Source organism: Castanea sativa, chromosome 6, assembly GCF_040712315.1.
Source record: "Castanea sativa cultivar Marrone di Chiusa Pesio chromosome 6, ASM4071231v1".
Classification (NCBI taxonomy): Eukaryota; Viridiplantae; Streptophyta; class Magnoliopsida; order Fagales; family Fagaceae; genus Castanea; species Castanea sativa.
The window spans coordinates 41381511-41404754 of record NC_134018.1 but is presented as its reverse complement, the minus strand read 5'-3'; the positions used below and the strand labels follow the sequence as shown (position 1 = coordinate 41404754).

The following is a 23244-nucleotide window of genomic DNA, read 5'->3' as shown; positions in this document are numbered from 1 at the left end:
GCCACTGGCCAGTCTCTTTCAGGTCAATACAATGCTTTTATTGATAGTTGCACTTGGGGGTAAATGCTCACGCGTCTCTTGTTTTATTTCTGTGATTAGATTACTACTCAAGATGTACTTATTAATCAATCTATCTATTTGCATGAATTTTGAAGTTTGCTCTTACACACTGATGGGAAATTGGGTAAAACAATAAATAAGATGGAACGAAATAGTAAATGGTTATGAGGATGGAATCATATATATAAATCATAAATGGCATTATTATTAGAAGATGATTTGATGATACATGGATGGCGTAGAATCAGATTATGATGACGTGAGGTGTGTGTTTTTCTTTTTCCTTCAGGGCCTGGAAAACTCTGGAACTGCTATCAAAGATTTGAGCCCTTCGGTTGTAGTCAGTAGGCTCTCTACCTTGATCTTCTCCCATAATAGCTTCGCTTTCCAAACACTCGAGCAAATCCACCAGTCCCCTCCTCTCTCCACACTTGTTGCTTCTTGTTGTTATTGCGCTCATCCACTCTTCCTCTTCTGGGTTTATCTCTATTGCTTCCAGTTCTCTTTCTATTTCAGCCAATGGACCCTGAACCGCCGCTGCGCATCTAACTGCTAATCCCCACTTGCCTACCTCGGACCTCAGCCTCAAACCAGTCTGTGTCTCTGGAACATTCCACCAACCACGACGACTTTCACATTGAAATCTAGCATGGTGCTTGATTTTTCCAAGGCCAAGGGGAAGAAGAGAACACATGTTGGGTGTATTGGTATTATGATAAAGTGAGACTTCCATGGTCACCTAAAACTAAAAAGAATAAAAGAAAAAGAATAACACTGGGCTTTGTTTTGTTTGTGAGCTGAGCACAGCAATGGTGATGTTGGGTGTGGAGTTTATGTATAAATGTAGAATGTATATATAAGGGTTGAGGGGGCACCTCTTCTCCACGTGTTGCGGAATGCAGACGTGACAGACATGCAGTGAGTTAAGAGCCACTTGTTGCTAGCTAGCTAGCTAGAGTGTTCGAGAGAGAGAAAGAGAAGGCACGCGCTTTCCACTTTGATTGACACGTCTTTAATCAAACTGATTCAAACATACTTGTTGTCTTCTTATTATAAAATGTGTGTCGAATTTGTCTATAATGCTATCCCTATCCATCCAACCAACCTTTTCAAGTCCATTTTTCACACTGGGCTTTCCACACTGGTATAGCGTCCCATTAACTCATTAGCTCGACACCATGAATGCTACAATGCCGGACTTGCTCACTGTTGATGTGATTCGTATTGCAATGTTTGGCAAGCAATACACAGGCTATTACATTTCTAAAGACAAAAGACAAAGAGGGATATAAACAAATCAAATAAACTTCATTAGCTCATAATAATTGAATTAGTAACGAATTTGTTATTTACTAAATAAATATGAATCAGTTTATTACAATGAATTTTCTACTTTAAATTAGCCTAAACCTATGTAGTTGTGTCATTGCAGCTAGAGATATCTCCAACGAGGAATAAAAAGAAAGAAAGCATCTTTAACACACTGCAATTAATAATTAATTTTTGTTAGACTAAACAAAAAATTGATCACAATTCAAGATTTTGCCCTTGTGACTATAAAAGCAATATCTGGCTGGATTCAATTTAGCCAGAAAATTGCTTTATTGCACTTGTATCAAGTAACCTATCCAATGCTGCAGATTGATTAATTACATCTTCATGAAGCAGATGCTGTAAGCTCCTTGAGCCTCCTCTCAGCTGCTACACCAGCAGCAACGGAAGGTGGCAAATGTCTAAGACTTTCAGTTGCTTTGTCCTCATTTTCTGGTACCGTTGATGCTACAGTTGCAAATAGGGATTCAACATCTTTAAGAGTCAAAACAGGCTGATCTTGATTTTTAGTGTTCCCACTGATGAACGAATTAGTATTCCTGTTTCTATTCAATTTGTATAGGCTCTCTTCAACAGTGTTTTTAACCTACACGCAAGAAAAGAGAGATTTAAGTACTGTTATTCCATGCATTTATCTATAGTAGATTCGCTGTTACAAAGAGAGCGTGACTGTTTGTGCGGGTCTACGTTTATGTATATTTGATGACAACTACAACTAACATTGCATAAACAGAATAGTGCACATACTATAAAACGGTGAACGAGTGTCTTATTTTCCTGCCCAATTCGATGTACCCGGCTGATAGCTTGTGCTTCTGCTGCTGGATTCAGTAGCGGTTCTACTAAGACAACGTGCTGTGCTTCTAAAAGATTGAGGCCATTGGCTCCATGCTGGATTAGGATCAATAACACCTGAAATTTTTTTGATGGTGGTTGCTGGGCATTCACTTTTATATTTTCCATTGAACTGTTCTGTCCTCTAAATTTGCTGATAGCAACATGTGCTTTTCTGTACTTACAAAGCCAAAATCATTACCAATATGAATAAAGATACACACACACACAAAGTTTGACTTGTGTGTTTATGACACAAACACACAACTCAAAGCCTGATAAGTGCAGAATAAGTACTTATAACAATATAACAGCTGAACACCCCCCCTCTCTCTCTCTCTCTCTCTCTCTCTTTTGGGGACTGCTACAAAATAAAATGCTGATATACTATCCATGTCAAGTAAATAAATTTCTTTTGTGAAGTAGAGATGGGATGAGAAGAACGATCAGTGCTTTTTCAGGGGAAAGATCCAATACAAAGTAAATGTTGTTGTTTTATTATTATTATTATATTTTTAAACACAAGTAAATACAAAGAAAATGCCTGTGTGCACAAACCTTGCATATGTGAAGCCGCTCAATTTCCTCATGGCATACCAAATCAGTGTTTTGATATTAAACAAAGCATTGTATTGATATTTTTACAATATATGGCATCCTCTAAGTTCCACACTTATCTGTCTCTCACGCCCTTGACATATTATGTTTGAAGGTTGGGTAGATAACATTAGGTGCTATATATTCTTATTACCAATCTCATTCGTGACTATGTATTACATTTTAAGACACAGGAAATTATCATTTGCTACTAAAGAAAGTGCTTCAGCTTATTATACTCAACAGATCAGCAATTTAAATTCCATATTGAATTGTCTGACAGATCTCTTACCTGCCACCTTTCATCCTGATGAAGCTGATGTCATTAGCAGTGAAGGCATGTTCCAATACATCAAGGACATCATTCCAACTCGAGAAAACAAGAATTTTTGCTATTGGATCTGTATGCTTAATCCACAGAATTCTTCTTGTGACTGCCTCAATCTTCAGAATATCCCAGAGAAAATTAATATATTGGCAATGGCATAATAAAAATGGCAGGGAGACTTCCCTTTTAAAAAAAATAAAATAAATAAAAAGTAAAGAACTGGACTAGTTAAAGAGTAGACAAGATGAGTGCAAGAACTCAAATTTAGTAGAATACGTCACTTAGGTGTATGGGTCACTTAATATCTACCAGGTAAATGAAGAGCACTAGAACCAATTCCCAAGCATGATGAATCTGAAAGTGCTATGCAATGGCTTGCCATGAAAGTATTGTACTACACACACAAATCGTGGCAGCCCAATTGGCTTGGGTAGACTCAAGTCTATACACTGCAAACCAAACATTGAGTAGAATGGTTGAACCAAAGAGTTACCACACTGATAAATTCTGGTAGAGTCTTTATCATACAGAGTGATGCAAAAGTAGAAAAAGGAGTAACTAAAACCCAGGGGGAAAGGGCAAGGATCATTTGGAGGCAAAAAGAGAACACATAACTGCACATAATGTGCTGGAAAAAAATAAATAGCAGATCATTGTAAGTCATGCCATGCAAGCTATATCTAAGGCATTACGAACAGATATGTGATAAGGCATTAATTGGGTACAAAGCATACCTTTGTTCCATATGAACCTTGAACAATCAAAGATGCTTCACACTTCTCAAGTCCTTGAATTGTGTTCAGCACAGATGAATTACAAGATTCGTTCTGCCTATCATCAACATAAGCAATATTTCCAAAATCTGTATGCTGCCGACATGTTGGGCACATTACCCATTTATCTTTAAACTTACTATGAAGTGCTCTCCGCTCAGTCATCGAAAATAAACCTGCAAGAAAGAAATGTGAAGTTACAAAGATGGTGTTTATTACAAAGAATATCCATCAATATGACAGAGACTACTTATCAACAAAGAGAAAAGCCCACAGAAAAGGAGGTTGCACTTAAGAAGGATGGGAACATAGCTTCATGAGTACCTTGGTTTATGAAAAACACTTGTCTCAAAAGCTTAAGCTACTAGGAAAGGGTGAGTTTTAATCATTTAACCATATTATTCTAACACACTCCTCTCACATATGTGGTTGTACTCCCCTCAGTAAGTCAACCAGTGGAATTTTTAAACTTTTTATATTCCATAAAGTGGAGAAATTGTTCAAGCTCAGGACTATCCATTCTATTACCAAACTACCACTTGTATAAATTTAATATATCAATTATATTATTCTAGCATCATATTCCTGATATGAGCCTCATTTCTTGTTTATTTAAAGGATTTCACATACAATGCACAATCACTACATCACAAAATGTATACTTACATTTACAGCATGTAACATGTCCACATTGAAAAACCATCTTTTGATTGCTCAACTTTTCTTGACATACTGGGCATGTTTCCTCATCAGCCTTAGGTGCACATCCACTTTTCTGTTCTGTAGAAGTTGACATGCTACCTATCTCCTGAGTTAATGAGGAATCATTTAGGCTTTCCACTGTCGACTTTTGTTTTGATAGTACCAAACCCTGGAAAAGATACATACAGACTAAGTAAAAACAGCAGAAAAGAAAATATACTGATAAAAATAGTCTTAATTATGAAAACTTTCCCATGGACTGAGTTTTGTACCTTCAAATAACGAAGTTTCCCTTTTGTACGTGACAACAAGGTCAAGGAGATGAACTTGTCATCAGAAAACTGTACACTAGCTGAAGGTAACTCATCTTGACTTAAAGCATCAATAGCTCTATCATCCTCGTTCTCTCTTAGGTGTAATCGTGTTGTCGCCATCTTAACTTCATCATGCGCACATAGAAATTGAGCTTGTGCTATTGCCAAGGACCTTGCATGAGCATACTCCTTCCGCATGCCCTTAAACAAGTGAAAAGAAAAGGCATCAATTTTAAAAATCTCTGACCTTACATAGTTACATCATTAATATTAATTAAGAACTCATGGAAACTTATGAACAGATAATTAACATGTTAACACAATAAGGAATATGGCTGGGTTATCCACTTTAAACCTTACCAGTGGTAAAGGATTAATCCCTGGTGGCAGATAAGTAGTTGCAGCCAATTTAAAGAATTATTTAGGCTATACCTCAAGAATGTGCAGTTGCTTCATGGCTGCTGGCATACCCTCTCTCCCTAATTGAGCCTTGCAATAGCTCTTTATAACTCCAAGAACAATCTCGAACTCAGATGAAGACTTGGAAACCTATCGACCAATATTATCACCAGAAGAGATTATAAGAACAACTGCCATGCATTTTTTTTTCAAATATCAAATTAACAGTCTGAAATGAAAATATCAACAATAAATTCCCAGAGTATCTGCATCAAACCAAACCAAGATATAGCTTCTCCACATACTCGAGGCTATTAGGGTAACGAACTGTCGAGTTTGGTATGCAACTAAGTTTTAACTTAACCAGTTTCCTTCATCCAGATGTGAAGGACAATCATGATATGAAACCTTTTAGTATTTATTTGACAAGAGATTGTTTCAAATCTGAAACAAAAAAGATTATAAATTTCATCATGAAGACAAACAAGAAAAAGAAGCAATCTGCACCAGGCTACAGAGAGAGAGAGAGAGAGAGAGTATAGCAATCCGCTCTGAAGGTCTGAATCAAAAAGAGATTCTGAATTTCATTATAGTAAAAGCAAAACATTGGTGTAATGACATAGGAAGCACAAAGAAATATTCAATTTAATTTTGGAGTCAATTATATTTTATTTTAGGCATTAGTATTAATAAGGTTTATTATTATTATTACTTAATTTACTAGAGTCAAGGATATTTTTGCAATTCAATAATTGAGATTTCTCAAATCATATAAACTAACTCGTAACCCCATGCATAAGGAATGATACATTTAATAATAAACATAAATAGATGCATATTAAAATTCCAATGTGAGTTGAATACAACTAATGGTCATTTTTATATTCTTGTCAAACTCTTATAAAATCCTTGAAAGGATATTATTTGGTTGAGTATGCAAATTGTTCATTCTTTATTAGTTTTATTTTAGGGGGAAAAAAATAAAATATTTGTTACTTCTCAACTTAATTTATGTTATTGTGGTGTCAAGAGCTTAGTAGCTCAACTGCTTGGCATCTCCTGGTGGGTTCATGACATCTAGTGTCCATAACATGTAGGATTCAAATTCCCCCTCCCCGTTGTAACTACAAAACGATTTTGTGGTGTAATAAATTCATTTCATGTGTACATTTTTCAATTAAGATATGAAAAACCAGATTTTTAGAACATTGTATACTTTTTCATTGAAATTTATATTTGAGCTAGTAATAAATTTTTGTAAGAAATTATAGATTAGTTTTATAATGGACCTAAAATAGTTTTAATTTTGTCTAAAATATTACACATTCAAAGTTTTACATAGAAGTATAATAAGTTTTTAATTGAGTCTTTTTATTTTTTTTAAGTTTAGATTCATGAATCTACATGTAAAGACACTTGACAAAAAAAATAGAGATGGAATGACATTTGGCATAAAATTGAAGCCTATTTAAAATCTATAACACTTGGTGCAAAATTATAATGCAATCAGAATCTAATCTGGATTTTTAATAATATAATATATGTTATTAGGTTTTCATAGTCAATTAGAATTAGAATTAGGGTTTTCCTATGTCATAGGAATTAGTCCTAGTAATCAATACAAGCACAGGTCATGGGAATCGGTCTTGGTGCGATGGCAAGTACTTTCTAGTAAAAGCGACATGTGACATGTCACAGGTTTAAGCCCAACAATCAGCCTTTCCAAAAATAAAAAATAAAAAATTGGGGTAAGGCTACCTACCATGGCCTCTCATAGACTCTGCAAAAATGGGAGCTTTATGCATGAGGTACAACCTTTTAATCTATATAAGCACTATAATATACTTCTATGGAGGCAAATTATTTTAATGAATTAAAATATCTCAGGGAATTTACCCAATAAACTGGTGCTGATTGAAGCCAACCATAGGTGCAGGCTCCTAGAGGTTCTCTCTTGCTTGGTGCTGACTCCAGCAACCTAAGTGCTTACTAGTTACTCCTAAGTTATCTATCCTTTATGTTTTGTTCTTCAATTTTATTGTTGCATTGTTTTGATTTTGTCCTGCATCAATTACTTTAGTGTACACAAAAGGAGATAAGATTTAATAACTAACCACAACTCTTTCTCCAACATCTCTTTTCACTAATTTTCCATAATTAGCGACATGGGAAGTCTTGTCTTTGTCTGGCTGTGAAAAATTCCAATAGAAACGATTGAGTGCAGAGTTCCTCTTCTGCAAATCAATGGCCTCTTCAGCAGATGTAATCATCCCTCCATGTTCTTTGTTAAGACGAAAGAGCCTTGCTTCATAATCCTGGGGAAAGAAGTCAAGAGATATGAAAAACCATCATATGAATTAATTGTATAGCACAACATCAAGGTTAATGGACTGATTAGCAACCTGGAATAATCCATCTAGTTCACATGAAACACATAAAGGACCATCCCCATTGACAATACAATTCCGGCAGTATCTCACTCGTTCAATATCGTCCTCTTTTGGTTTCTCCATACTATGATCAATTTCCAGAAGTCGATCAAGTAACACTTTCCTAGATGCTTCCAGTTGATCCAAACCAGTCTGGATATGATACTTTAGAGAACTTATGCTTTGAAATCTGGGATAGAAACAATATAAATTACTATCTAATTGCAATATAATATTTGATATGTGTCATATCTACCTTTTTCCATTGAAAACTATAGGCAAAAGGCATCTTTGGTTTCCAAAGTAACATATTCCTAATTGGCATGGAACTCTATAATTTCTGCACTCTTATCCTATTTGAAAAGTCAGAAACTTAAGGAATGACACTAATGTTTACAGCATGGGATGTATAATCACTGGTTCTGATGCAACTGCTGTTAGATTTAAATCAAGAAACTTTCACACAATGCACACAATAATGTCTTTAATTTTAATAAATTCCAAACGTATGTCACCTTACAATAACCTTGTGGCTTAAAATTCTTAGCACAAAGTACTTGTATACGGACATTCTGTAGTCCTTGTAAGATGGAGAGAGTGATGCAGAAGCAGAAAATTAGAGAGAGAAATAGAGAAGGGAGGGGGGGGGGGAGTTGTGGGTTACTGTTCATATTATTGCAGTGCAGGTACTGTAGGTTGATATTTAGGTAATTTTTTATGGCCGATATTTTATTATTTTCAAGGGCTAGGATTTAATTTTAATTAGGGCTTCTAAGTTATAAAAGTGGCTTAAGAATTGTGATTAGATTTACTGAGATTTGAGAATTTTTCTGCAAAGAAAGTTCTTTTACTCTGCCCTAGCCCAGAGGACCAGCCCCTTGTGGTGTTTTGATCTCTATGGCTCCCTCTTTTATCTCTAAATATCTCTAATAACAAGACGACCTGTTTTTGTGGGTTTATCAAAAGACTATTCCAGAAATATAACTTTAACCTAAATAAGAACCACAACAGAGTCAATTTGAAAGATAGGAACCTGACCCAATTTTAAGCGTGGCCTGTTTTTTGCTAAACACATTTCAGAAATTAACTACCAAATATTAACTAGTGGAGTTTCTTCACAATAATTATGCTGATGACTAGAGAGTATCACAGGAAAATTCATGAGGTGGAAAATCATGTCTAAATACAGTTGGAGGCAAATACAAAAAACAGTTCAGGAAATTGAGAGGAATAGTCACATTATTCATGGCAAAAGGGATGTAATATAGAGGTTTAAAACCACAACTAACCGGGATGCAATTCTTGATGACCTTGAATTATTTAGTTTTCCCGAGATGGCTTCTTCAATCTTTCTGAGCAACTCACTTGAGAAGTCCTTGTTCTGCTCAGCCTGATGAAGGACTTCCAACCACCAAACTGTATGTTGATCTTTTCTGTCTCTAAGCGCGTTAGAAACCTTCCAAAAAAAAAAAAATGATTTAAAATATTTTTTTTTTGATGAGTAAGTTATGGCCCAGGGGGGAGAAGAAATTCGAACTAGCAACCTCTGCATCATGACGCATGGTCCCTAGCTGATTGTACTACCCCTTGGGGTTGACTTTAAATAAACTATACAAAAATAACCATTGACACATAAAATATGATCTAAAAATTCAAACTACCAGGAGGTATGATGATAAATAAAGAAATAGTAAAATCTTGTTTACAATGACATTTCTTTGACAAGCGAAATTTTAAACAATTAACCATTATTCTACACTCCCCTCACAAGTGGGCCCCAAATCCCCTCAATAAGTAGATCCTAATACTTGGAATTTTTAACTTTTAAATGAACTCAGGATGACAGGATCACATGCTCTGATACCATGAAATATTACCACTTGTCCCAAAACTTAAACCTATAAGAAATGGTAAATTTGATCATTATTCTAACATCTATCTCCTGGCACTAATTAGCTTAACATTATATTTGTTAAGTATATAATTATTTCTTAAAAAGCAAGAGAAGAAACATGCTTTTATTTTCCCTTTGTTGCTGCAAAGCAAAAATAAAAAGCATTTTCTTGGAAACTGCCACACAGAGGATGTGGCATTTCAATTTTCTGAAGAAACATACTCTTCTTTCACTACTTTTTGTTAGAGAATGAGAGAAAAGGGGGGGGGGGGGGGGGGGGGGAGGATGAGGGGGACAAAAAACAACATGCTTGGGAACAAATTGTTGACATACAAGAGCTGTAGGGAAAAATAATGGTTGATGCTAGAGGGTATTGTGAGAATGAAATTTCTAAGTGCAAGATATAGAGAGCACTTGGGATGCCACATGAGGTACAATGAATAATAAGCAATCGAAGGGACTAATTTGGATTCATGTTATTAAGTGGGTTGTTTTTGAAGATGCATATGAAATAATTGGCTAGAAAGAAATAACATCAAGTTACCTACCAAAAAAAAGAAAGAAATAAAATCACATTAGATGAGATATGTAAAGTAGGGCAAAATGAGGAAGTCTTTGAGAGATATTAACATTGCTATTGACTTGCCAAATGCAAAGGGAGATTCTTAGTGATCCTAAATAGTCCCTTGGCTGGTCAGAGCAGTGGTTGGAATATCTCTAAATTGCAGAGGTTTGATTCTTGAAGGTATAGACATGTATAGGAAACAAATGCAGCTGCCAACTCTATATAGATAGCTTATGTGCAGTTTTGGGTGGTTAGAGGCAAGTGCTCAACCTTATGGAGCATAGTAGACTGTCATTAATTGTAAGCAATATGCAAATGGATCTACAGTATAGATGGATCGTTAATAAAATTTCACTTTTCACCCATGAAACTTATGAACTGATAGCATGTAAACTTTCATTAATTGAAGATACATCATATTGCAGCATAAATTGATCGTAAGTTCATATAATCTGTTAGGATAAATGATCAAATTCATAATTTTCTAACAACTTAAGCTTTTAAGGCAATCGGTAATTTATCATGGTATTTGAACATGAGTTCCTAGTTTCAAACCCCATCTCCACCTTACCTCCCATTAAATTTTATAAAAAAAATCCCACATATTTGGCCCCATTTAATAAAGGGCAGTTTAGGCCCATGTGTGAAAAGGGAAGGTTAGATTATTATTATTATTATTTTGATAAGTTAGATTAAATGTTTAAATTAACTATTTCCTAACAACTTAAATTTATGGGACAATTGGTAATTTAACATCATTAAAGTGGACTATTATGCATTTAATACATTAAATCAAATGATATATATTGTGAAATGAATACTCAAATGCCAAGGAACATCATGGAGGAAAAATACCTGCATGTAAGATTTTCTGAACTCTTGTTGAGCTATGGATAGCTTTGAATTAAACACAGATAAGTACTTCTGCTTTATATTCTCACATGTTGATCTTAAAGATATTTCGCTGATGCAACTGGATGATACATGGGGATCATTATCACATCCTTGGTCACCATTTAAGCCATTTTCTGATATGCCAGATGTAAAATCTGTTCGATTAGCAGCCTCAATTGGGAAGTCCAAGTTGTCTTCCCTACTCACTTTTTGTCTCTTATTAATAACATGTTGATCGCACTCTTCAATGCCAGGTATTTTGGAGGACTTCTTTTCACAGCTTCCAGAGAACTGTTGTCCCTCTGAGCAGTTCGAGACCAAAGGGAGTATCTCATCAAGATTATGATGAATGTGAATATTCAATAAAGGGTCCAGGCGGAAATCTTCAGAGTGCTCTTCAACTAAAGACAGCGCTTCCTTGTATAATGACACTGCTTGACAAAATTTGTTCTCAATTATTGCTATCCCAGCAAGCCCATTTAAAGCAACAACTATTCTCCTGAGAGCTTCCTCCCCTTCTATCTTAGTCTTACCAATCAGAACCTATAGAACATGATCTGTTTAGATAGAAAGAACCACTTGATAAATTTTAAATTTGGAAATGAAACCAATAATTTTCTCATTTTTTACCCACCATCAATATTTCCTCCATAGTCATTGGGGATTGTTGCAAGGAACGCAGCCCAGAGCTTCCAACTTGAGGATGGCAGCAGGCCTGGCGAAGCTTCAAGAGTGTGTTCAGAAGCTTTCCGGCCTCCGCATGAGTGATGAAAGGATCAGAAGAAGCATCAGAAGACACACAACCTGAAAAAGGTGAGCATGAAGTTAGTGTAAGATTTAAAAATTGATTGCTCTACTTGAAAATTGGTATTCTTGTAGCTGACTCTTATATAAAGTCACAGTATAATAACTAGCAACCTTGGAATTCCCTCTTGAGAAGATCATCTTTTAAATGCTCAATAACTTCACGGGCGTAACTCACACAAGTTTCATGTTGTCTTTGGTAAAAGTGCTCTTCAATTGGTGACAAAGTGAGCCAAGAAACGCACTCTTCCTGAGGCGGAAGCTGCAATTCATCTGCAACGTGTCTTTTTGATGAACGCCACATGATTTGTTTAAGGAACTTATGAGTAAATTCCATAGCTCCTGTATCTCTCCTCTGGAAAGGTAAAGAGAAAAATTAAGAAGCTGGAGAAATATAGAAATATCAGGAACCCCAAAGACTGAGTAAAATGCTCAAGAAAAAAAAAAAAAACCAAAACAAAATTGTAAAGAGAGCCAGTGAAGAAAGGGTAAACATGACGAATGCAAGTACTAAGGTCTGTATGAGAAAAAAAAAAAAAAAAAGGTGGGGGGGGGGGTGGGGCAGGCTGTGGGAGTGGATACTTACGTACTATCCTTTTGACAAGGAGGATATCCTCATACAATAATAAGCAGACACAAATGCCGGTTTGGCATCAATTAATACTAACTTTGTTAGAGAAAACATGCACCATGGTATCTTATCTTAAATATTGACAAATGAATTTGTTAATACTCTACTTTCCAGGGAAACTTTCACCATATCTTGAAGTGCCCTTACACAGTATGCTACTCAATGCTCTCTACATGTATCTAATGGCGTTATTATATAAATAGACCAATATAATTGCACATAAGTCATGAAAAATTCTGTCATTTCAAATGTTAAGGAACCTAATGGTAGCTCTCATCATGTCATGGACACATGTGAAGGGTCTTTCATTTTCAGTCCACAGTTTTTCATGGTTATCAAAATAAACACCTCTCTAAACTCTGTCTTCTTCCAGGAGAAAGATCAAATTCTACCACTCTTTTTCCTTTTTCATCCCTGAAAAAAGGACCGTCTTTAAAATTTGATAGATACATTTAGTGTTTGTTGACAATTAATACTTCTCTTATTATGTATCCTTATACGGTTTTTAGCATAAAAATAACAGCGTACCTTATAAAGAATAAAATGATCTTTATTTCAAGGCACAATCCAACAAATAGCTACAAGTATATCAAATTTTAATTCAAACTTAATGATTTGATGGCCATATGGGCATAGGTATCAAAATGGATGAAATATTGACAAGTCATTTAACTGTATTGATTTCTGTTAGATGTCTTCCAAAACCCTGGGCAAGGACAGGCAGTAGCCATTCTTTAATAAAAGTATTGACATGGCAAACGACAGTGTCAAGTGTCCACTATTTCAACCTCAACTGCTAGGGTGGAACCAGAATTTAGCCACTGAAAGTACTTCAGGGGGTAATAGAGAAGAAAAAAACAAGTCATTATATCATCTCATAAAGAATTTGCAGCATAAAGGACTAACTTATTTCCGATTATACTAAAAGCAGTCCCTGTCCAAGTTTAAAATTCACCTTGCATATGCTTGATCATTGAACAATAAAAAATATAGATATACCTCATAAGGATCTCGTATAACTTCAATCCACCACCTAGAAACATCAAAAGGACTTGCTTTAAGAAATCTTAGAAGTCCAAATAAGTCGTCCAGTTTGCGTTGTATAGGAGTCCCTGTAATGCACCAACGATGCTTAGCATGTAACCGAAGAGCCATTTCCGTGGCAGCAGCAGCATTGCACTCCACCATTTGAGCCTCATCCAAACAAATCCTCCACCAGAATATTCTGGTCAGAGGAGTTGGAACAACAGGATACCTGCAACAAAATGATCACTTATCTTGAAACATTCTACTCAGAGATCTGTGTGTCTGAAATCAAAACATTACTGTGTGTATGGAATGGTATAAAAGGAAAAACAAAAGTAACAAATTTTGTACCTTTTTTTATTTTTGTATTTATAAGTAATGTAAATTTTATTCAGACCATAAAAAGGAATCACCCAAGTGTATAGGAAGTATAAAGCTGGGGACCAAAACAATCAAAAACACAAATTACAAACATCCATCAAATTACTATCGAATTTTGTACTATGCACCCGAAACTATGAAAACTTGCAATCATCACACCAATCATAATAAATTTTGCAAATTGCACCAAATAACTTGATTGACTATTAAAATTAACAATCACTGGCACATGATTGTTAATTTTAACGATCAGTTAGGCTATGGGATGTAATTTGCAAATTTTGTTAAAATTAAGGTGGTGATAAAAGGTTTTGATTTAGGTTGCAAAGTGCAAGTATTCCCAAAGTTTAGTGTAGCTTTATATAAATAACCCTAAAAATTAAAATGTGACTACATTTTACGATAGCCATAAGCCTATCTGGCCCTCCTTGGGACTGATTGGGAAACAATTGTAAGGCACTAATTGTGACATGAGCAGAGTTCAAAACAGATAACTAAGGTTTTAAAATATGTGCTTTTAGGACATGTGGTAATCAAGAATCAGAAACAGAACATAAAATGGTTTGGAAAACTGAAAAATAAAATATCACTATCTAATTTTGTTTCTAAGTAGTCGCATTAAATATCATTTCTGAAACAAATATAAATACACAGATCTAGACATAGATATTAAACAATTTATCCTAAAATGGTGGTTCCGGGATATTCCTTAAGGAGAAACTGCTAAGGATGGTGTGATAATATTAACTTTTAAAAGCATAAAGACTATAGAAATTAACTTTTCCACAAAAGATTACCAATATGTTGATATTCTAGAATAATAAGAAAACTAAAGAAAAGCTAATGAAAAAAAAAAAAGGGAAGAAACCTTAACACAATAACCACTATTGTCCCTTCTCCCCCCCCCCCCCTCCCCCCTCTCCTCCTAAACCTTTTGATATGGTGCTGTTAAATTCTTTTAATATTGAAGTTTTTTTTAATGATAAATGATATTATGTAAAACCATTTTCCAGTTAAGCAATCAATTGCATAGAAATATAACAATACTACCAAATAATAGAAACTGAAACATTAAACTGCGAACTGCAGCTTATTTTTATTTTTTAAACACTCAATCTTTAAGAAAGAGAGTAGAGGAAGACCAAAAGTAACATTAGAAGTAGTAAAAAAGGACATGTCAATTAAGAAAGTGACAGAGTATGATTTTGGATAGAATAGAATGGAGGAAAAGAATACAGGCGGCCGACCTTGGCTAATCTATTGTGGATCCATAGCCAACCCCAAAAAATTTGGGAATAAGGTTTCGTTATTGTTGAAACACTCAATCTTTTTAAACCAAAACTACCTTTATCTTTGTTTCTCAAACATTCAGAGGGAGGTGGGGGAGAATCAAAGAAACTTCCATAACATTTAGAATTAACTCCAATTGTAAAAATTTCCTTGAATGTGGTTGCATGAAAATCTGTGCATGCTAATTCTATGTCAGAAAAAAGCTTTACAGGCAGATGGGTGCAATCTAAGAAAAATGTAGGGGCAGACTAGTATAATAATTTTTCAATACAATTCATGAAACAAAGTCCGGGCAAGGAAAAATGGTCATTACAAACAAAAGCTAAATTACAGACCTCTTCTGAAATCTCATTAAGCGCCGATCACCTTCATGCCTATCAGAGTCATGTGATAGATCTTCCTTAAGCACATCATATGTGGTTAACACAATGTCTGCACCAACAAGCTCACTGATATCTGCTACAGATGTATTTGAAAGAGGAGTGATTTTCACGCCTTCATAGATACAAGTTTTTAAGGAACCTGGATGTGTGTGACTAGGATAATAAATAACAAATAACAAGTCAGTTGGTACAGCAGTTTGATGCATCAGAAGAAAAAGAATACAGTAACAAATTCAACAAACCAGCCTGGACATGGGTCCAAATTGAGTTGTTTTTTTAATTTCATTGATATGGAGTGTGTTTGACAAAAATTACTTTTGCCAACTTATTTTACTATTCAGCTTATTTTTGCTACTATTCATAGGCTCCACTGCACTTTTTGGTACTATTTATAGGTCCCACTGTACTAATTCAGCTAACTTTTATCTTTATCTATAGTATTTTCAGCAAAAAGTTTTCAATTTCAGCAAAATAAGCAAATCCTAAAAAAATCTGAATTTTTCATCCCAAAAGAAGTGGAAGTAATTAGTTAATTTAAAGCACATATAGTAACAACAAGGATGAAATTTGAGGATCCTGCGTTTGCAAGTGTGCACAAGAAATATAAATTTTTGGCATTACACTTCTAAGTAATTTTTCTCCCATTAATACAATGGTTATGTGTGGCTAAATTTTTTCCTATAATGCCTTCTTCATGGATCTTAGCTAAAACACAATTCTTGGATGACTGGAACCCTGGTTAAAGATATAGTGATAATAATGTCAAAGGCTAAGAAGAGCCAAAATCCTAGTAGATCTTCTATGACATTAATGATTGATTGCAATATAGAGATCAAGAACTAGTTCATTGTCACAAATCAACAACCAATCTAATCTAAAAATTAACTCAAATGTACTCTTAAGAGATACTGAGATTTTGAGGACAGTTAAAGCAAAAAATTATACCGTATAATTTCAGCATGCCATTGGGGCAATATTGGAGCTGGGCAGACTATAAGAGTGGCACCAGTAGCAACAGGAGATTCAGTTGCTTGTATCAGTTCCAAGCACAATGGGCAAATATGTTCCCCGTCTCTCACAACTATGTCGGCATTATTTTGTTTCCTTGTGTGCTTTTCGAACTCACCCATTGACCCATTTTTATATCGTTGTCCATTGGAAATTTCACTCGATTTTAGACGTTTTCTTTTAGGTGAATATCCAACACAATCTGCGTGTTGCCAAGAATCACATATGTCGCACTGCACCCATAATCCTTTATACTTTTGACTCTCACTAACAGCTCCACATATACACTCAACACGCTCCCTTTTCAATCTCTTAATATTAATTTTCTGACGCCCAGGAAACTGCACTTCAGTATTAGCAAAGATGCCACATTCAGATGCTGACTTCTGATGAGCAAAGATGCAAGCAAGCAATTCAACTGTTTTTCCCAGACCCATCTCATCTGTGGAAGTCATAAGAGTCATAATCACCATGGTCAAATCAATCAGACCCACATCATATTTGCACACACTTACTACCCTTACAATTTGAAACTTACATAATCATAGCCACAATTTTCAGAAGATTTATTATAGCTTTATGCCATCAATTGAATTATCCAATAGAATGAGGACAGGAAAAAAGAAAAGCAAAAAGAATCATTCTTAAGTGTATTCCTCCCCTTACTTTCATTTCCCGAGTGCCAAGACAATTTTACAAATTTTCGAATAAGCACAGGTGAGTTAGGACGAGTCAATATCATAATAGAATGAGGACAGGAAAAAAGAAAAGCAAAAAGAATCATTCTTAAGTGTATTCCACCCCTTACTTTCATTTCCTGAGTGCCAAGACAATTTTACAAATTTTGGAATAAGCACAGGTGAGTTAGGACGAGTCAATATCATAACTAGTTCTCACTCAGGTAGGCCTACATGTCCAAGCTATTTTTCAAGGTTTCTATCACAAATTAAGGTACCAACATGCCACTCTAAACATTTGGGAGCACATTTAGGCCCAAATCAAATTGAAAACTAATTAGAAAAGAAAAAGTAGTGACATAATGTGAAACGCTTGATTACAAATTATGCATAGAACATAAACGAGGCCACATCCTAGGCAATCTCAGAATAGACATCTGCTAGACTCGCCTTGGCCATTTAACCAACAGGTCCTCAGTTTATAAGAAAAATTTGTGTAAAAGATTAACCTTTTCAAGAATTAACAAGGCCAATATTATGCATAAATTTTAACTCGGTTCCACAAATTTTGAACTACATTATTTGTTAAGAGTTTTGCATAAAGTTGTAAAAAAAACTCCATTAAAGGTTTGATTCATGCAGGAAAAAGTATGGAAGTGGTACCTACCAGCAAGAATTCCACCAAAGACATATGGTGAAGATTGCCCTGGGTGAAAAGAAATATTTCCACTGAAAACAAAAATATAACGAAGTAAGCATATGGAGAGAGAGAGAGAGAGAGAGAGAGAGAGAGATCAAAATAAAGAAAGAGTAAAGTGAACAATGAAACTAGTTTTCCAGAATACTCAGACCCAATTGAGAAAAGGTACCTGAATGGATTGTAAAACATTTTCGTAGATGTGTCGAGAAAGTCCACGGGCAAACATAAAGGAGAAAAAAATGGACTTTTCTCACTTTCAACCAAACTCCTTAAATCTCCTTTTTCACGTTGTACCATCCAGTGGGCTGCACGACGTTGATATGGCCTCAATTCAGGAAGCAAGTCAGGTATGTCATCTTCAAGCATGGGATCCACTCTGTACAAAAGAGATGCCATGCACTTAAATACAGGATTAAACCAAAAAATTTAGAAGTTGCAAAGAACATATGAAGGTAAGGTTGTGGGTTCAGAATTCAATAGGTGCTTGTGTAACTTACTGATGATAAATAAAGAATGATATCATTATCATTAGTATAGAATAGAACAATGGTAACAGAAAGATGTTGTTACTCACTTTGACGGCTTGATGGCTTCATAAAACCTAGCAGCATCAAACCTAGCTTGTTTCTTGGCATTAAGATTACCATCTCCCGTCTCCATATGCAAATCAATTTCCATTTCTGTTGATATACTAACTCCATACCTAGCCTCTGAAGTCATTACTTCTGGACGCAACCAAGCCATAACATTCACCATACTCCTTTTCCATACTTGCCTCGTATTCTCCAGAAGGGACTCACAGGCTTCAAAGGCATTTCTAAGAATCTCTACCCTCACCCTTAAGGATGACTTGTTCTCCAAAGATGTAACCCCCAGAACTGGCCTAAGCGTCATAAACTTCAAACTTGCCAAGTGAACAAGACCTGTAATTCCCTCATCTGGTCCATCAAAACTCCCTGATAAAATCACTGAGTGTGTCTCTGTATCCTCTCTTGTGCATTTTTCTACGAATTCTAAAGATATATCTCTAGAGGATAATACAGGCCAATGACCTAGCTTAATACGACTGACAAACTCATTTACATTGCACACCCTAAACCTTAAGGCATACTTGGAATCCAGGATAAAATCCTGACTCCATTCATAACCAGAAAACCCTTCCTTCAAATTCAAATCTATTAGAACAACTTCCGAAATATCAAGGTGGTCATGTGAATTCCAAGAAGCCCGATCAACTTCCACAAGATATGGCTTATCAATTTTATCAAAATCATTATTCTGGACTTGCTCGGTATTGAGAGCTTGCTGATTCTCTATCCCTGCTTCAGCAGTATCATGGGGTCCTACTATTACCCCGCCCGAACGATGGGGATGGCTTTGCTTCCTTCTTCCCATCACTATAAGCAAAAATGAATTATTTGTCAATATTAAAAGTGTACAAAATATAAACTTTAATGAGTAACTTCAGTTCTCAGGTGGCATGGATGCAAAGCAGATAAAAATTTACATGATTACATTAATTAGTAAGTAGTAAGGACAAGAAGAAGAAGAAAGAAAGGTAACGAGCACACATTGAATTGAATGGTAAGGAAGAGCACCCAGGTACTCAAATAACTTAACTAAAATTAGAAAAAGAAGAATGAAGGGAAAAAAAAAAGAAGCAATAAACAGAATTGGCAGAGTTGATAAAAAAAAATTGCAGTGATAGCAAAAATTACTTAATTGTGAACATTACTAGAATTAATAAAGCAACAATAAAGGGTAAAAATAAAAACTTGAATGAGAAGCTTAAATTCTCAGATGGCATAGACACAAACCCAGAGAGGAATTTGCATGATTAGACTAATTAGTAATGAAAAGCAAGAAACACATGTTGAATTGAAAGGTAAGGAAGAGCACCCAGGTATAACACTAACATTAGAAAAAGAATTGAAGAGAAAGCAAGAAACAATGAGAAAGGGAATTGAGTGACATGGAAAGAGAGAGAGAGAGAGAGAGAGAGCATGGACAGAATATAGAAAGCATAATGGTAAGAAGGCGAATAGAGTTGAGAAATTATGGATTTAGAACCAAACCTGAAAGCGGAGCATTGGCAACAGCAACTGGAAATTGAAGAAGAACAAGAACAACAAGAAGATGAAATATGCAACCAAAATTTTTTTTTTTTTAAAAGTTTGAAAGAAAAGAGAAGGGTTGTGTATTTATATAGGTTGCATAGAGAGAGAAGGTTGGGAGTCCGACTACAGCAGTAGAAGAAGAAGATTAATTTTTCCTTTCCTTTAAGGATCCGCTAACCTGACAGCTAGTGTACGTTCTTTGGCGTCAAAAAAACAGACTTTATGATTGGTCCGTTATTTATGTCATTCACACACGTAACAGTAGCTTAGCACTGGATGGGCCCCATATTTAAATTACTGTTATACCCTTGCTAAGGACCGCCTCTTTTATTAAAAACCAAAAACAAAAAAGCCTATACTACTTTGCGAAACCCCGATTGAATAACAGACAAACACCGCCTCTCTCTTCTTCCCTGAAAATACATCGACCACTTTCTCTGTATACAAACACACACACACACACTCTGTCTCAGCTGAGCAGAGCAGAGCAGAGCACAAACTGACTGGCAAAGCTCTCAACTTTGGTAATTCGTGAGTCCTTCCTTTTCATTTTTTTTCTTCTCTTCTTAGGTTCGGTTTGTGTCATTTGAATTCTTAAATGAGAGTTGTTTGTTTTTGTTTGCATTTTTATGTTTTCTTTAGCACCAGTAATTCATTGTCATTGTGTTGTGGTTTGATAAAGTTTCAAAATTTTTTTTTTTTTTTTTTGGGGAATAACAGTGAACCGCGAAGAAACAAGAAGAAACCCTAGAAATCTCACAAGAAAATTTTTTACAAGAAAATTTTTTGCAAGAAATTTGGAGGAGGTGTAGTAGACTAATAGAAGAGGATGATGAAAGGAGGAAGGAAGAATCTGAAGATGAGAGCAGTAGAATCTAGTGAAGACAAGTTGAGTATGCAGGATGGGCAGAGCATTATGCAAGTCGTGTCTCTTCGAGGCTCTAATCTCATCGAGGTACTACACTCTTCTCTCTTTGCTTGCTTCCTGTTCTGTGTCTCTAATATGAATGATGAATTGGGTTCCTGTTCAATATTTGATTAACTGCCCACCAACACCAACACCAACACCAACACCAAGCTTTGTTTACTTCCAATTCCAAACGAAAATATGCACCCATTTGACCACCTTCTATATCTCAGGGCTATTGTACATTCAAGCAACATCCAATTGCTTTGCTCAAACATTCAGGATAGTACGCTGGCTTATAAAATGCTAATGCTGAGCTAGGAGGTAGAACACTAGAACAAGCTGAAATTGTAAATCAGAATTTTAATGCTTTTTATTTTATTGTAATGATTTTCTGTTCCCTTTCTTTTCTTTTAGAGATTTGTTTGCTTCTATTTTTACATAATACTTTTCTACCTACAAGTTTTAATCCTGCTAAGTCTATCTATCTTCTAAGGTAATGGATGCTCAAGGCGAGAAATCACTGGCGTTGTTTCCAGCTAAGTTTCAAAAGAGCATGTGGATAAAACGAGGTTTGTTCCACTTCTTATGGAATCTCAAGAGTCAAGCCATGTTCCCTACTAGAAATCCATCTAATTTCTACATATTGATATCATGATAACCAGGGTTTTTTTATTTTGTAAGGTGGCTGATCAATTACTTTAGTCTCAAATATGTTTTTCACTTCTATAAACATCATGATTTGAGTCTTTCTATTTGGTAGAGGAAATAAGAAAAAAAGTTTTATGTTCCCAAATTAGAAAAAATATATTATACATGTTTGGGTGAGTTCAGAAACAGTTTTCAAAAAATTTCCTGAACACCTAGCAGTTTTCTGTACTTTCAAAAATCTGCTGTTGTTTTAACAGTTCATTATCTGATAAGGAGCTTGCTCTCATAAGAGAATCATGATTTTATTTCTAAAATCAGCTTTCGGAGTTAAATCTTATTTGGCTCTGCCACTAAGATGGCTCTTAGCAACTGAATGTATAAAAGTTCTTGGAGATTAGGGGAGCATTAGTAAGATAATTTTTATGTGTGTTTTATTCTGTTGACATCCTCTAAAGGAAAATTATAATATACAGTAGCTGTTCCAATTTGCAGGTAGTTTTGTAGTGGTTGACATAAGTGGAAAGGAAAAGGCTCTTGAATCAGGTAGCAAGGTGGCATGCATTGTTTCCCAAGTTCTGTTTTATGAACAAGTTCGTTCACTTCAGAAATCTCCAGAATGGTGAGTTTTCTTCACATGTTAACTACTGCATGAATAAAATAACTCTGACCACTTATGGTTTTCTTTGTGTTCTCACTTCCTTTAGTATCATAACCAGATTTACTAGTGAGTTGAAATTGAGTCCAGCCATTAGCTGAAACTGAACTTGGCACAAAGTTTTTACTGAAATAGGGACTATTTTATTGAAGCTATAAAGTGGCAAAAGAGAGGGGGAGGGCTTATTTCTTAAACCAAGCAAATATAATTGGTATGCCAATAATGCCAAACTGGACACTAGTGAAAACTTGATACAACTGAATCATTCGGCTACTACTAGATGTATTGGTTTATGATGTCCACTTTTGTTCTTTCTTGCTTATATTTTGCTTCTGCCACGCATTGCAGGCCAGAAGTCTTCAAATCTACAAATTTGGATGATTCTAATGGGAGCTTGCATAAGCAGACCGCCCAAGCAGAAGAGAATGAGCTTGAATCGAGTGATGATGAGGGACTTCCCCCAATTGAAGCCAATACTAACAGAATCAAACCCTTTGAGGCACAATCAGATGTAGAATCAGATTCCAATTCAGATACAGATTCATAATCGGGCTCATTGATTCAATTGTAACAATTGTACCCATGTCCAATGTGACATAATATCTATTTTAATATATGCTTTGAAGTGCCACTCATATAATTATGAAACCTCATGTGTTTCTCCATCACCCCTATCTCTTGAGAATTTTTTTTCGTTGGCTGTAATGTCATAGAATGTGCATTTATTTATTATGGATTTTTGGGTTTATTTGTGGTGTGCGTTTGAATGAGCAGATAATTTTACTGAGTGAAGGAAGAATCCGTAGTTTGGGTTTTGGAAAAATGGGGACACATGCATTTTTGACAAATCAATCATACTTTGTAATTCAAAGAGCGGGTTTTTTTTTTTTTTT

The 23244-nt window shown here is 35.3% G+C and overlaps 3 protein-coding genes across 5 annotated transcripts; 1 reads left to right on the top strand and 2 right to left on the bottom strand.

The window, feature by feature from the left end:
• Nucleotides 1-304: 304 nt before the first annotated feature.
• Nucleotides 305-754, bottom strand: LOC142639976 (uncharacterized). Its single transcript, XM_075814097.1, has one exon. It carries the CDS (start codon nt 752-754, stop codon nt 305-307), a length of 450 nt encoding a protein of 149 aa, XP_075670212.1.
• A 591-nt stretch (nt 755-1345) lies between these two features.
• LOC142641152 (uncharacterized) lies at nt 1346-20237 on the bottom strand. Its single transcript, XM_075815547.1, has 20 exons — nt 20097-20237; nt 18596-19418; nt 18191-18397; nt 17989-18050; nt 16582-17086; nt 15589-15789; nt 13556-13811; nt 12040-12280; nt 11756-11925; nt 11083-11664; nt 9058-9224; nt 7742-7958; nt 7454-7654; nt 5373-5489; nt 4899-5141; nt 4591-4795; nt 3886-4100; nt 3116-3267; nt 2140-2401; nt 1346-1978 (listed from the first exon to the last, which is right to left on the bottom strand). Exons 2-20 carry the CDS (start codon nt 19414-19416, stop codon nt 1718-1720), a joined length of 5085 nt encoding a protein of 1694 aa, XP_075671662.1. The 5' UTR covers nt 19417-19418; nt 20097-20237; the 3' UTR covers nt 1346-1717.
• Nucleotides 20238-20493: 256 nt separating this feature from the next.
• Nucleotides 20494-23018, top strand: LOC142640656 (uncharacterized). 3 transcript variants are annotated; one of them, XM_075814841.1, is made up of 5 exons: nt 20494-20662; nt 20859-21093; nt 21542-21617; nt 22189-22315; nt 22700-23018. In XM_075814841.1, the coding sequence occupies exons 2-5, from the start codon at nt 20968-20970 to the stop codon at nt 22896-22898; spliced, it is 528 nt and encodes a 175-aa protein (XP_075670956.1). In that variant the 5' UTR covers nt 20494-20662; nt 20859-20967; the 3' UTR covers nt 22899-23018. The 3 variants fall into 3 exon arrangements, with proteins under 3 accessions (XP_075670956.1, XP_075670957.1, XP_075670958.1); XM_075814842.1 differs by having other exon boundaries at nt 20499-20669; XM_075814843.1 differs by lacking the exon at nt 20494-20662 and adding an exon at nt 21279-21369 and having other exon boundaries at nt 20959-21093.
• Nucleotides 23019-23244: the final 226 nt, after the last annotated feature.